Source organism: Chiloscyllium punctatum, chromosome 45 (genome assembly GCF_047496795.1).
Source record: "Chiloscyllium punctatum isolate Juve2018m chromosome 45, sChiPun1.3, whole genome shotgun sequence".
NCBI classification, from domain to species: domain Eukaryota; kingdom Metazoa; phylum Chordata; class Chondrichthyes; order Orectolobiformes; family Hemiscylliidae; genus Chiloscyllium; species Chiloscyllium punctatum.
In genome coordinates, this window is record NC_092783.1 from 19072056 (window position 1) to 19087757 (window position 15702).

Genomic DNA, 15702 nt, shown 5'->3' on the forward strand with positions numbered 1-15702 from the left:
TTTCCCTTGTTGTGTTTCAGTGGTGCCTCCCATTACAGCTCTTGGTGCTGCCCTTAGTCATTCACTTTCACTTATTGATCCTGTAATGGGAGTCATCAGGTGTATAAACACCTTGGACATCTCTCACTTTCTGTTAGAGTGTGAAACTAGTGATTGTAGATTTGCATTGCGTTAGAAACAGACTTTTTTATACTCCCTTGGAGATTTTGTTGGTCTTCTGGTAGGTTTCTGACCTTGCGATTGTTGTTCTTGCAGTCTCTGGTCCTAGGAGCCGGTCCCTGTGGGCTGCGCACTGCCATCGAGCTTGCCTTTCTCGGCGCCAAAGTGGTCATTGTGGAGAAGAGGGAGAGCTTTTCACGGAACAATGTTCTCCACCTCTGGCCGTTCACTATCCATGACCTGCGAGCTCTTGGAGCCAAGAAGTTCTATGGAAAATTCTGCTCCGGTTCCCTTGACCATATCAGTAAGTTCAGAGAGACAGACGATGTGAGTGGGGTAAAACTTAGGAACTTAGGGTCTATAAAAATGCAAAATGTTTCCCTAAAATTACCTCAGGATGTCTCAAATCTTTGTGTGGCTTCAGAACATTAGTATAAAAGTAACAGGACTATGTTCCTGAATTTGACATGTTGTGCACAGGGACTTTACCTGTAGTATATTGGGCTCCCTGTATATAGAACATAGAAGAGTAAAGCATAGTAGATACCCTTCTGTCCTCAATGTTATGTTGGCCTTTTATCCTACTGTAAGATCAGACAAACCTATGTACCCTCCATTGTACTAATCTGGAAATACTGCATTAATTCTGTAGAGAGTTACTGCCAGTAACTTATCTTCCTCATCACTGAAAACTTTCCAGTGATTGACTCCAATGGGTAACCAACTTTTCAATCCCTCTGTGACAGGCATCCGGCAATTGCAGCTAATTCTGCTGAAGGTGGCTCTCATCCTGGGTGTGGAAGTCCATGTCAACGTGGAATACAAAGGATTCATAAAGCCTCCGAAAGATCAGAAGGAGAAAGGTACAGATGTGGCGTGATAGGCAGGGAGCTTGCTGCACACCTCCAGTGACATGAGACTATGTGGTGGGCATCATTAACCCATGACCGTACCCGCTGATCACAGAGCCCATTCATTGTGAATGGATGGCACAGGACAAGAACTCAATATCCCATTGGTAAATTAACCCATGAATGGGGGGAGGAAAGGCAATTGTGAGACCAACATGTAATAATAATTCATACATGGTAGAATAATTCATACATCTAGTACATGGTAGAGGGAAAGCGTTGGTGAATTAGACAGTAATCTATGCGGTTTAGCTATTTTATTGCATACCATCTGCACTCTCTGTCTGCACTGGGTACATTATAAGACACAGCCCTTGGTATTCATTTCATAAATCAATCCCAATGTATTTCTTTGTCTCTGTTTTACAGGGATTGGATGGCGAGCTGATCTTCTGCCAACTGGCCATTCACTGTCCAAGTATGAGTTTGATGTCTTTGTTTCAGCTGGTGGAGGCAAATATGTCCCTGAAGGTAAGACCACGCAATAGGATCGGTCACTCAAAAAACACAACTTGAATTGCTGACTCGCCCTAAGTCTTGCATTCATTTCTTGAAATTTGTGTCCAAGACCTTGAAAATAATAAAGAATGGGTCAAGAAATAAATGTGGAACAAGAGGCAGTTTGTCCGTATTTGCTGAGTTCCCCGAACAAACGCATTTGGAATGAAAAATGAACTTCAATTTATATGGCACATCTCATTACCTCAGAATATCCCACTTGATAACCAGTGAAATACTTTGAGGTGTAATCACTATTGCAAAAAAAAAGCATTAATTTCACCCAAGAGGCTGAATAATTTACACTTAAAATTGAGAAGGAAAGGTCAAATTGAAAGTTGCATTTTTGTTTGTTAGACCATAGAACACAGTTTGTTGTAATGATCTGCCTTTGGGATAAGTTCTGTTTATCCTTCTACACTTCACAGCCTTGTTTTGAGTTGCCAACAAGAGTTTCCCATTTCCAACTGCGATGAGCAATCTGACTGAGGAAAAAGATGCATGAGGCGATTTCCTATTGCCTGTCTCATCTGTGCTGAAAGGAAACACTGAGTTCTCCTTCTGAACGGTTCTTTGCCTGGAAAGAAAGGTCCCTTAAGGTTCTAGCCCTTCAATCACTACCACAGAGAATCTGATATTCCTGCTGTTGGCTATAGTTTATAATCCTGAGGCCGGGCTTGGTCCCTGGTCCTGGGCCCTAGTCCAAATGGAGGGATGGTCTCGAATGACAGTGTCAGCCTTTGTGCTTCGATCACAGCTGGAGATGATGGTGGAGTGATACTGTCAATAGACTGGTAATCTAAGGACTACAGGCTGGGCAGATTAGTTCAAATCTGCCACAGATGGGTGATGGTCAAATTTGAATTCAATAAAAACTTCTGGATTTTAAAACACACCAGCCTACTTGGTAACCCTTGTCAAAACCCTTAACGTCCTTTAGGGTAATAAATGGCTGAGCAATACTCATAGCATAAGAATGAATTAATAAAACACAGTAATGAGCTGAAACCTTGGTCCTGTTGTTATAACTGTTCACAGCAGAATAGTGCTGATGGATATTTTTCAAAAATTCTCAACACAACAATGGCTGAAGTTTAGCAGAATATTGAACATGTTACACAGGCACCTGGTCATCCAGCTGGCTGTGTGCAATACCACAAGGAAAGCAGTTTTACTGAACTTAGAGATGCTCAAACAACATAAGGGGCTAAGTGGATCTGCATGTGTCCTGTGTGAATCTGCTGAAGCATTGATGTGTGATAGCCTTAGTGAGACTGTTGGATAGGAAGTGACACACAAACCACACTTTCACCATGAGTGGGGAAGTAGTGCTTGATAAACCTTGCAAAGTATGGTGCAACTTGTTCAGTTGTTAGTTGAGCACTGTAAGCTTGCAAAGGGGGCGGGGGGCGGGGGGGGGTCAATGCATTCTGCTTGTATGGAAGAGGATTTGTATTTTGAGTGCGGCAGTATCACACACTCCAAGCTGAAATAGTTATGTTTGTTGTGACTCTTCAGGCAGAGAGACAGACAGAAAAGGTATTCGGGAAGGTTGTCAGCTCCTGTTGAGCCTTAATCCCAATGGGGGAAGAAGCAGAGACAAGGAACTGAAGGTGACACTGGCTGTGAGACATTGGGCCTTCAAGTTCACCCAGATCAGCTGATCACAGCACCCCAGTTACCATCAGGCACTGAGACCTAACAGTACTCCCTGGGCACATTACTATCTCTGTTTCTGTTTCCATGCTTTTTTAGTCTTACCTGCTTACAAATTGTAATACGCGCTCTGTCCCTGGATGAGAAGGTGGAATCCTGACTCTGATACTTCTGCTGCTGAAGTCAATCAACTCTGTATTGGCTGAGAGTTTAAAAGTAAGATTGCGCATTGATATAGCTCCGTTCATGAACTTAGCGTACCCTGAGGCAATTTACAGCCGATGAGTGGTTTTGAAATGTTGTGCTAAAGGAGATGCAGCAATAACATAGTGGAAAACAAGCTCCCATGTGATGACGAACAGATATTCTCTTCCAGTGCTGTAGAGAAAACGAGAAAACATTCATGACCACCTTGAAACAGTGCCATGGGATCTCTGAGATCCACCAGGCTGGAGTGGCAGGTTAGTCTGGACTGAGACTTGAGCCCACAGTCTTTTGTCTCGGGGGTAAACCCTCTACCAACTGAGCCACGACGAGAATGGGTGCCCACTCGGTTGGCACTAGATTTCGCAGGCACGGTGGAAGTGTGCCATGACCCACTAAGGGGTAGTCAGCATTGTGCCATCAAGTTGTCTCAGTGAGTTCTGTTTGTGAAACTTGTAGGGTTCAAGAAGAAGGAGATGCGAGGGAAGTTGGCGATTGGGATCACGGCTAATTTCATCAACTACAACACCACAGCAGAGGCCAAGGTTGAGGAAATCAGTGGAGTCGCTTACCTCTACAACCAGAAGTTCTTCCAACAGCTTCGCAAGGACACAGGTCAGGAACCTACACCCCACAAGGGAGTTCCCCCTCACACTCCCCAACATGACATTACCTCTTGTTCCCCCCCACACAACACAGCACCATTTTCCTCACTCCCCCATTACACACTCCACTGATGGCTCAGGGGAGTTAAACCTATGTCTCTCTCACAGCAGCAGCTGCACTGACCATGTTGAGGTTCCAGTTCTGTGCCTTAAGATTCATCCCACAACAAGAATGGTTAGCTTTCAACCCCAGGTTGGGTGAACAAGGCTTCTGTTCCCTTGTATATAGAAACTTGAGAGATGAACAATTTGCAGTGTTTAAACTAATTTAAGGAGCGGTTAGAGAGAAGTTACATTTTGAGGACAGTTTCCAGTACAAGGCACTTAGTTTTAAAATTAGAATTGGGCTTTTCATGGGGTAATGGCAGGAAATACCTCTTCACATGAATGGCAGTGAAAATCAGAAACTTTCCACTCCTTGAAAAGCTGTGAGGCTGAGTATTTTGAAAGTGGGGTCTGATAGATTTTTGTTAGGCAAATGAATCAGAGCAGTTAGGCAGAGGTCAAACCAGCTATAATTGAATAGTGGACTAGGTTTGAGGGCTGAATGGCCTCCTGTTCCTACTTGCCTGTAGTGATTCTCAGTTCAATCGCTTGGCTTCTTTCAGGGATTCCCATTGCCCGCTAACACAGTCATCACTCAAGTACATCTCTGTCAAAGGTGCCCTTTGTGCATATCTCCATCGCCTCAGCTTGCAAGCTGCCATGATAACCCTTATGGAATCTAACTCCTCAACATGTAACGATCATTGCTGAATCACCCAGTCTAGTGTTAGATTAGATTACTTACAGTGTGGAAACAGGCCCTTCTGCCCAACAAGTCCACACCGACCCGCCGAAGCGCAACCCACCCATACCCCTACATTTACCCCTTACCTAACACTACGGGCAATTTAGCATGGCCAATTCACCTGACCTGCACATCTTTGGACTGTGGGAGGAAACCGGAGCACCCGGAGGAAACCCACGCAGACACGGGGAGAATGTGCAAACTCCACACAGTCAGTCGCCTGAGGCGGGAACTGAACCCGGGTCTCTGGCGCTGTGAGGCAGCAGTGCTAACCACTGTGCCACTGTGCCGCCCATGTTATCATTTGATGATGTCTGGGTGATCTTCCCTGACAGAAAAGGAAGCTGGCAGTTGCTGGATTTTCAACTTCACCTTCTGAGCAGAGAATAGTTACCGGGGCCGGGTGGGTTTGAGTGATTAGGGGAGGCTGGGTAGCCTGGGAATCTTTTCACTGGAGCGTAGAAGGTTGAGCAATGACCTTATAGAAGTTTATAAAATCATGAGGTGAATAGCAAAGGTATCTATCCTAGGGTAGGGGAGTCCAAAACTAGAGGGCATAATTTTGTGATGAGAGGGGAAATATTTAAAAAGAACCTGAAGGGCAACTTTTTCACACCGAGGGTGGTCCATATATAGAACGAGCTGCCAGAGGAAATAGTAGATATGGGTACGGTTATAACATTTAAAAGACATTTGGACAGGTACATGAATAGGAAAGGTTCAGAGGCCAAATGCAGGTAAATGGGACTGGTTTAGTTTGGGAAAGTATGGATACGTTGGACCGAAGGGTCTGTTTCTGTTTGACTCTATCAAAGGAGTTTGAACTAACATCAGCTATGACCATACCCATCCCATACCTCAACCGTCCCAAATGTGGCACCTGCTCCTTCTTCCCCAGCCCCCGCAAATAGGATACCCAACAGTTGCCCACACAATGTGTCTTCTGTACCATGTGACACTTGCCCTTGCTTCCTAAACTGCGACACTCAGCACTCACTCCCCCTACCAGTGCAATACCCACCCCACCCTTGCCTTCTACAAATGTCCCACTCGCCCCCTCACACTCCCCAACATGACATTACCTCTTGTCCCCCCCACACAACACAGCACCATTTTCCTCACTCCCCCATTACCCACCCAGCCCCCTCCCTACCTTCTTGCTCTCTTTACACTCATCACTCTACCTCATCCTCATAAACCTCATGACCATCGCCAGCCTGTACCCCAACACATTACGCCCTGCCTTTCACTTGGCATCTGGTACATTGGTAAACCCATCCCTTGCGTTCTGCTGCTGCTATTTCCGGCGGTCACAACACTCTGTGAGACCTGGAGGCTGGGTGCCGAGGGCAGGGAGAACGTGTGGTTATGCATGGACCTCAGATACATTACAAATGTGAGCTTGGGGATTATGACAAAAACAAATTGGAATTTTACCCTCTGCCCACTCCAGATCTTCTGTAATCTAAAGGTGCAATAGAGGGCGTATGAGTCAAGTGAGTATCTCAAAGCTCTGAGTGATGGAGCTAATAGAAAACTGTGTTTCCCTCTGGCAAGTGCTGGGCTGAGTAGATGAGGCATTCTCATTGATAATGCTTGGACACCTTGTCCATGTGAGAGCTGAGAGTAAGAATTTCCCATCTGTGTGCATGACTAAAAACTGCAGCTAGCTCTTCAAACTAAGCTGGTTTCTGTTTGAAATATGCGAGCAATTCAAATTAACCCTCCCCTTCCCCACACCTACCCAGTGTACACCATGAGTGGTTTTTAAATTATCTCCGTTCACCTTCAGGGATTGACTTGGAGAACATCGTTTACTACAAGGATGACACTCACTATTTTGTGATGACTGCAAGGAAACAGAGTCTGCTGAAGTATGGTGTCATTGAGCAGGTGAAACCTATTTACTTTCATGTGTGTTTGCGTTGAGGGTCTCATTCTGTCATAAAAGTTGGGAATCTGTCACTGGAAGATGGTACTGTAGGGGTTGATGATTCTTTCAGCCAGCAGTGTCGATTGAGTGATGGTAAATTGGCCTCTCTTTTCGACTTGCTCCAGTTGTTTCTCAACAAAGTGTGCCAGACCACTGTTGCCCATTTGTGTTATTGCCTGAGAACAATTGTTTTGTGGTGGTGCTGCCTTGTCCTGGTGTAGGCACTGTAGGCCTGTACACCTACCTCAAGTACGCAGGCACACCTTGGCACTGAGACATGCTGAGTTATTTGACTAGGAGGACTGCAGGTGCTGGAGATCAGAGTCAAAACGTGTGGTGCTGGAGAAGCACAGCCGGTCAGGCAGCATCCGAGGAGCAGGAGAGTTGACGTTTTGAGATCATTGTCGACTCAAAATGTCGACTCTCCTGCTCCTCAGATGCTGCCTGACCAGTTGTGCTTTTCCAGCACTAACTACACTTTCTGACTGAGTTATTTGACCACGGGGTCCATTATCACCCATATTCAGTTTTATCCTCACCTGATGATGACCTGTCCAGTGATACAGAGGCTTCTGGCCTGTACTTATGGTTCCTTTCATGATGGTTGAGTAGATTATCTAGATGGGAGTGGTGACATATCTTGGGGGCTTCATCCTCTCAATATTGTCCATTTCAATAGCAGTGATGCAAAACAGCAATGAGCAAAAGGTCAACTTTAGAAGGATAAAATGGAAGCTGAAAAAGATCATGGAGCAATTAATCCAGAATGTTCCTCAGAATTTTCTTTTTGTGCCTATTTAATCTGTCCTCTCTCGAAGCAGCCTCGAGCATCCCTTCCAACCCCTTGGAACCTTCTGCGAAGGTACTGTGTTCCAAATTGCCCAAAGACGTCAGAGGTCTCTAGCACTGCCCCTTATATTGGGAGCCCTGGAAATTGTCAGTAAGCTGCTCTGAGAGCGCCTGACCAAACTTGGTTGAAATCTTACTCAGCATCACATCTTAATGGCATACATGAGTAAAGATAACGGTCAGTCACCAACTGGAATTAATCAACATCGACCCGATTCAATTGTCTTTGAGCAAATCCCGGGATTTACTCACATAATTTAAAAGGGGATGTTCACAAGGCCAGTAGTATCCCAGCAATAGATTGGTGGTATCTGCTCCCCTCCTCAGTGATGTCTAGTGTGTGCCAGGATGCCACTGATGAAGGCCATATATGGACAGATGCTTCCCCAGTTCTATCTTGATGCCAGCTCTTAGTCATGGCACCTCACAATGAGTATTTCACCAATGGCATCCCTGTACCAGCTTCTCTTTGCTCAGCATCGATACACATTGTCAGTAGAGGGCGAGCCAGACTGGCTCATTTATCTTTTACCAGCTAAAGCAAACAGACTGAGGACAATGGTATCGCCCCCATAGGTTCAGCTGAGGCTGATCTGTCTGGCTCAGTACTCAGTTTTTGGAGAGCCCCTACCCACCAAGCTATCAGCCACAGCCCTTTGCAGTACTTCTACTGGTGATTTGGCAGTTCTCAATGGAATAACGGTCCCTGACTAACCAACCTCACTTTGACAGGACAAGCAAGATGCAGATTCCCTGCTGTCGCCACAGAACGTCTGTTCGAAATCTCTCCTCTCCTACGCCCAGGAAGCTGCCAACTTCGCCACCAAGTACCAGCTTCCGCACCTGGAATTTGCCCAGAATCACCGCGGGGAGCCAGACGTGGCCATGTTTGACTTCACCTGCATGTACCGGGCAGAGAATGCCGCCCTGGTGAAAGAACGGCACGGGCACCGGTTACTAGTCGCCCTGGTGGGAGACTGCCTGGTGGAGGTGAGTGCTTGCTGGTTACAATAAGATCTTATATTGGGACTACCTACTGAGCTTTATATGTCTACTGGAGTTGGTCTGTCCTGTGGGATCAATCCACACAGACAGACTGATCCGACATGTCACCACTGGTCTGACTGCCTGCCATTACAATCTCCCATGTTCAAAACAGGGCCGGGGTTTAAAACAGCTCTGACTAATCTTCTTTGTTCTTCAGAAGGAATTTAGTCTTTGCTGGGTCGTGCTTTCATATGGACCAGTTGCCCTCTGCTACCCCCATGTCAGCATTTGAGGGCAAATACGAAGGGCTATTCCCTCCAGTGGAAATCTAACCCTTGATATTGTGTGCTTCGTAATATCTGTATCTCAACCCCCACCACCCTATCTTTCAGAAAAATCAAAAATCCAAATCAAAGCAAGCAACATTTTGGGGAAATTCTTCTCTGAATCTTTTCTTCGGGAACAGAAACTAACTGAGGAGCTGGTGACCGTACGAGTCAGCAGCCTGTTCCTGTGCTTCACTGCTCTCTAGATCAGGGGCACTTACTCATCTGTAATGTGGATCTGACTTTGTGCAATTGAAATTTGCACCATTTTCTCCTCCTTAGTCAATTTAAAATGAGCAACAATGTCAACTCAAAACGTAATCGATTCTCTTCATTATCTTAAAAAAAACTTTGTTGAAATTCAACTTAAGTCTACGCTGCTTTGAAATAATATCAACTCTTTTGTCCCATCTTCAGGCCTAAGCAATCATCCTGGTGTTCCTCCTCTATACCCTTTCTAAACCTCAAGGTCAGCCAGTGTCATACGGTATTGTTCACGTTAATGGTTCTACAAACAGGCACCGACACACACCTACAATCTTGCTCTAGCTGACTGTTTGGAAACCACCTTTCTGTAGGTCCACAATTAGCTTTCCAGGCAGGTTTATTCTACAGACGTAAACACGCCTCTTGCTAACTTGCCCCCACCATACCATCCTGGCTGAGGTCAACTTATGGGTGGGGTCTTCACAGAATTTGTGGACTCAGTCTGCAAGTTGAAACCTTTCTCCACTTCCCTTTCTGAGTGGGTCTCACTTAACTTGGGAAGGGGGTAGAGAAAGCAGAATCGTTGATTCCTTGTTACTTCAATGACACCAGCCCAGTTTTCAGCAAGGTCTTCAGTTCAAATCTAAGCCAAAGGGACCTGAGACATGTTGACAATAGCACTTTCTAAGCCTTCACAGAATCCCTACAGTGTGGAAGCAGGCCATTTGACCCACTGAGTCCAGACTGACCCTCCAAAGAGCATCCCACCCAGACCTACACTCTATCCCCCTGCATTTTCCATGGCTAATCCACCAAAACTACACATCTGTAGCCATTATGGACAATTTAGCATGGCCAATCCATCTAACCTGCACATCTTTGGACTTTGGGAGGAAACTGGAGCACCCGGAGGAAACCCACACAGACACAGGGAGAATGTGCAAACCCCACACAGACAGTCGCGTGAGGCTGGAATCAAACCCAGGTCCCTAGCGCTGTGAGACAGCAGTGCTGACCACTGAGCCACTGTGCTGCCATGTCTTTCTGTAGTCTGTCATTTATCTTGATAAGATGAACACACAAGTTGCAGAATGTAAATAAATTAATTACCACATGTTCTTGAAATTCCTTTTGTTTTCAGCCCTTCTGGCCACTAGGGACTGGCATTGCACGTGGATTCCTTGCAGCGTTTGACGCTGCATGGTTAGTGCGGAAGTGGAGTATGGGGACCACCCCTCTGGAGCTCCTGGCTGAGAGGTAGGAGTGAAACACTTTTGAACATATTGTCACTTATATGCTTTCCACGCTGTTTAATTTTTCATTGAGCTGATGATGGTTGTTTTCATTAAGGTTTGGATTCCTTGCCCACTGTGAATGAAGAAATGCAGCTGGATGGGCATATAGACTAGGCTCAACCCAAGACTCAGATGACCTTGTGTCTGCATGTGGGGTGGGCGAAGGGGAAGTGAGGGACAGTCTCCAACAACAGACAATCTAGCCATTGCCCCATAACATACAATGGCATTACCAATCCATCACTATCAATATCCTGGGAGATTATTATTGACTAAGAACTGAACTGGACTTGCCATATCAATATGGCTGCAAGAGCAGGTTAGAAGCTGGGAATCCCACAATGAGTAACTCACCTCCTGACTCCTCAAACCCTGTCAACCATCTATAAGGCATAAGTTTCTTTTATTCACTCATGGGACATAGGTGTCACTGTCTGCCCAGCATTTATTGCCCATTCCCAGCTGTCCTGGAGAAGAGGGTGGTGAGCTACCTTCTTGAACTGCTGCAGTCCATGTGCTGTAGGTTGACCCACAATGCCATGAGGGAGGGAACTCCAGGAGTTTGACCCAGTGAGGAACAGCAATATATTTCCAAGTCGGAATGGTGATTGGCTTGGAGGGGAATTTGCAGGTGGTGGTGTTCCTATGTATCTGCTGCCCTTGTCCTTCTAGATGGAAGTGATTGTGGGTTTGGAAAGTGCTATCTGAGGACCTTTGGTGAATTTCTACAGTGCATTTAAGGCACACACTGCTGTTATCGAATGTTCGTGATGGAGGGGATGGATGCTTGTGGATGTGATACCAATCAAATCAGGAGTGTGATGAAATACTCCCCACTTGCCTGGATGAGTGCAGTCCCAACAACATTCAAGAAGCTTGACACCATCCAGGACACTGCAGCTCACTTGATTAGTAGTTCAATTCACCATCTTCAACATTTTCTCCCTTCACCATTGACACACAGTGCAGCAGGGTGTACCATCTACAAAACACACCGCAACAACTCACCAGTGCTTCCAAACTTGCCAACTGTGAAACCAATGGCTGCAGAGGTATAGAAGTATCACCACCTACAAGTTTCTTCAGCGATGCTGGGCCAAAATCCTGGAACTCCCTCCCTAACGGCATTGTGAGTGCTCCAAACGCCAAAGACTGCAGCAATTCAAGAAGTTAGCTCACCATTACCTTTCCCAATTAGCACTGGACAATAAATGCTGGCCCAACCAGCGATGTCCACATTCTGTGAACAAATATTAAAAGAAATTGTGCTCCTAAACTCTCCATTGGTGTTTGTGAATGTTGGGTGAGTCAGGCTTGGGTTATCTTGTGTATCTCAGTACAGTTGCATAGCATACCAAACACAATAATATGAACTACTGCAGTCTTAGGGTGTAGAGGCACCAACAGTGAGGTTGGGCAGAGGTTCCTGGGCAATGACTCAGCAACACTGAAGGATGTTACAAGTAATGGTTTACGCATCTCTGCCCTTGTCTACCTATTGACTGCAGGTTCAAGAAAGCTCACTGTCACCTTCTCAAGGGTAACTAGGGACGGGCAATAAATGCTGGCCCAGTCAGCAATGCCACATCCCATGAATGAGTTATAAGAAAGGACCTGTGCTCCCCACTGTGTATATGTGATCGTTTGATCATGTATGTCCCAGTCATCACCTTTTGACTGCTTTAGGGGATATTATGTTCCTTTGTCTAACTCCCTTATCATCATAAAGAGTGGTTCCCTGGGGGAGGTGCTGAGAGCACCATTTATGAAACCAGGCAGTGAATCTGTCGTTGTGGAAGAAATGGTATTGGAAAATCATTGTAAATCAATAACTACTGGCCCAGACATAGAGAAGCAACACCAAAGCTTCTCAGCTCTTTATGAATGGACAAGAGAAGTTGCATTGATATAGCACTTTATACAACCTCGAGGTGTGTCAAAGCACTTTACAGCCAATGAAGGTCATTGTTGTAACATGAGGAGCACAGCAACTGAATTCGAACCCCAGTGAGGATCCACAAATCACCAAGTGATAGGGAGATCATTAACTCTAACTGGTGGTCAGATCATATTGCTTCAGTTGCATTGATACTAGTGGGTAATCTATCCTTCCACCTCCTGAGGGGAGAGAGCTTTATGGGTATTGATCAGGGATAATACTGATTAGACAAGGCGATGAGATCTCGGATCTCAGAAATGGAGAGTACACAGTCACTGTATCAGTCACTGAGGAAATGAGGCAGAGTTATAGCTATCCTTTGAGCCTGGAAAAGGAGACCTCATGAAAAATGGGAATTGAGTCTGTCACAGTCAAATACTGTTGGCTGTGTTTTGTTGCAAGACCTTGGTTCATTTAATCTCACAAGCTTTCAAGTTGCATTTCAGAGATGATCAAGCAATGGTGTGTTTGTCAGAAGACCAGGTTCATTCTCTGGGAACAAGATTCAAATCCCGCTATGTCTTATACATTTTCTTAATATATCAGGAATTGTATAGCTAGTCTCAGTAATCTCGCAAAACTAAAGTTAATTGTTGTTAAAAGCCTTCTGGTTTACCAACTTTCTTTAAGGAAGGAAATCTGCCATCTTTACCCGTATGGTACATATGACTCCAGACCCACAGCAATGTGGTTGACTCTGAACTGCCCTCTGTAAAGGCTGAGCAAGCCAATCAGTTCAAAGACTATTGGGGATGGGCTGGACTTGCCAGCAAAGTGCACATTCTGTGAAAGAATAAAAGAATTCTCATCTTGTATCCTCTATGATTGAGCTTTATAAATCCAGCAAATGTCTCCCCCATGAAGTGCAATCTTTATTGAATGTTCTTCTCCAGAGAAAGTATCTACCAGCTGCTGTCACAGACCACGCCTGAGAACACAAACAAGAACATTAGTCAGTACAGTATCGATCCACAAACCCGCTATCCCAACCTCAACCTCAGCTACTTCAAACCTACCCAGGTATGTGCCTTGCACCGTGTTCTGACAATGCTCATCAATCACGTGGGGTCAGTAATGGGACAGTGGGTGTCTACGGCTTGTGAGATGCGGGAGGAGGAGCACCGTCTATTTGCAACTGAGGACAGTCCTCTCACTTGGAGGTTTCTGAATCTTTGGAATTCTCTTTCGGAAGAGGGCTGTGGATGCTCAGTTGACGAATCCATTCCTGGTCGAGAATTATAGGTTTTTGTACTTGAAGGGGTTCAGGAGATGTGGTGTTTGCATTGAGAAGTGGGGCTGATCTAGGAGTTCAGTCATGATCTACTGAAAGCTAAACGAGTCAGCCTGGTGAATGACACATATTGACTTCAAAATAGCAGTCCAGTACGCTCTCTTCATTTCCAGGGATTACTATGTTTTTTACTGATGTTTCCCCAGGGAATGTCCCTCTTGAGAGTCATACTGCCTGCCCTTACTACTTCTATTCTCATGACTGTAAGTTTAAAAACTGGTAGAAGCTCCTATAATGTGTTCTTTGTCTCCTCTGATTGGGTCTGCATCGTAACTTCTTCTGTCCTTGGGACTGGGTCAAATAGAAGTCAAGAGAGGGACATTAACATTTAGGCCTTCAAGATTTACTGCTATCCAGAGTCAACTCGGCTGCCCTCACAGGTCAGTGATGATGTGTAATCCAGGGAGGCCCACACACAATGAGGAAAAACAAAGTGCACTTTAAAAGCAGCAAAGTGCTGTGAGTGTGGAACTGACGTCTGTGCCCATAGGGAGCTGGCAAGCAGCTTACTGTGGTGTTCCTTGCAGTAGCTCCACAATTCAGCTTCTCCCTAACTAGGCATGATACAATAGCCAGATTCAGTGACCTTTGACCTGCCCTGGATGTCCTTATTGTGGTGCATCCACTGAAAATATTTTGTATTACTTGCAAGGACGGGTTGCAGGCTTGTGAATTGATAACTGACATTCAGGTCTGATGGCAAGTTGAGGGATTATACCATTAAGGCATCCCAGGTCAGGCAGTACCTGCGGAAAGGGACATATTTTGGGTTTGTGACTGTTCAATTATGTTACACCCGAGACACAGAATAACTTATCAATTAATTTATCCGCTGAAGGTGCAGCATCTGTATGATGTGGGAAGGAGCACAGCTACAGAGAAGGACACCAGCCAAACAAAGGGGAAAATGCTACGCAGTGGTAAGACACAAAGTGAAACCATCTCAGATGGAACTTACCAAAATGGTCCGATTCCCTCACTTTTGTTTAAAAATTATATTCTTCCTGACATCGTATTATACCTGGCCTTTGACAGTCTGTGTCGATATGTTATTCTGTCATAAAAGTCACTCAGGCAAAGCCTGGCACTGTGCTCCTTTTCCAGTGATAGTCGTGGGGTAATATGGAGGAGGAGGAAACCTGGGTGATTTTCCCTGTGTTAACACAGTGACCTGTTAACAGAGCAGGCTCATTATCTACTACCCTCTTGAATCATATTGTTTTTGTCAAGGAGTTTCTCATTTCTGAGATGGAAGGTTACAAGGGAAATTTGAAAAGGTTAGATCGGCAAGTGTAAACGAATGACAGTGGATTTTATCACAGCACACAAGAGGGGATTAGACAAAATGGATACTAGGAGGATTTTTTTTTCTAAGGGAGGCTAGAACTAAGGGACACAGGCTAAGAATAAGCGATCTTCCCTTTTAAGTCAGAGGTGAGGTGATTTTTCGTTCCTCTGAAAGGGGTTATTATAGTGATTGGAACCAGGTGGATCTTGTTGACTATGAGATCCTTGATTGGGGTTGTTAACCAGTTAGGGAACCCTGGTTGACAAATATAACCAGGACGTTCAGAATCTCCCCAGTTGAGGGGACTGACTCTGAACTGGCTGGCAACAGCCAATGTACTGTGCACAAGTAAATAAGGAGTGACTTGGTGACAGGATACCGGCCTCATTGCAGTTATTTCAGTTAGTACGTGAAATTTTCTTCCCCAGAAAATACTGGAACCTGCTCCCTTGAGTTTTCAACTGTTGTTTGATCGGCAAGGGTTGTGGGGAAGGGGGTGTTGCTGGGGCAGGCAGGAAAGTGGAGTTGAGACCACAATCCGATCAGCCATGATCTTACTGAGTGCTGGAGCAGAGTTGACAGAATGACCTAATCCTGTTCCTAGGTCCTACATTCAGTTGCACTGCGGACCTTGCTTCGTACTGTATGTACCAGTGAGGAATAGAGCTGCACCCAACAGTCCCAGTGTCAGTGCTTTGTCCGTG

General features: G+C 45.4%; 1 protein-coding gene across 6 annotated transcripts in view; it reads left to right on the top strand.

Moving 5' to 3' along the window:
• Positions 1 to 15702, top strand: part of LOC140467199 (F-actin-monooxygenase mical1-like) — a 95879-nt gene that overhangs the window by 29120 nt on the left and 51057 nt on the right. For all 6 annotated transcript variants that reach the window (XM_072563395.1, XM_072563394.1, XM_072563393.1 and 3 more), the window contains exons 4-12: positions 256 to 463; positions 906 to 1022; positions 1440 to 1541; positions 3888 to 4043; positions 6676 to 6776; positions 8398 to 8655; positions 10327 to 10442; positions 13313 to 13439; positions 14549 to 14630. In XM_072563395.1, coding sequence (XP_072419496.1) covers positions 256 to 463; positions 906 to 1022; positions 1440 to 1541; positions 3888 to 4043; positions 6676 to 6776; positions 8398 to 8655; positions 10327 to 10442; positions 13313 to 13439; positions 14549 to 14630 — 1267 coding nt within the window. The remainder of the gene's footprint in view (positions 1 to 255; positions 464 to 905; positions 1023 to 1439; positions 1542 to 3887; positions 4044 to 6675; positions 6777 to 8397; positions 8656 to 10326; positions 10443 to 13312; positions 13440 to 14548; positions 14631 to 15702) is intronic.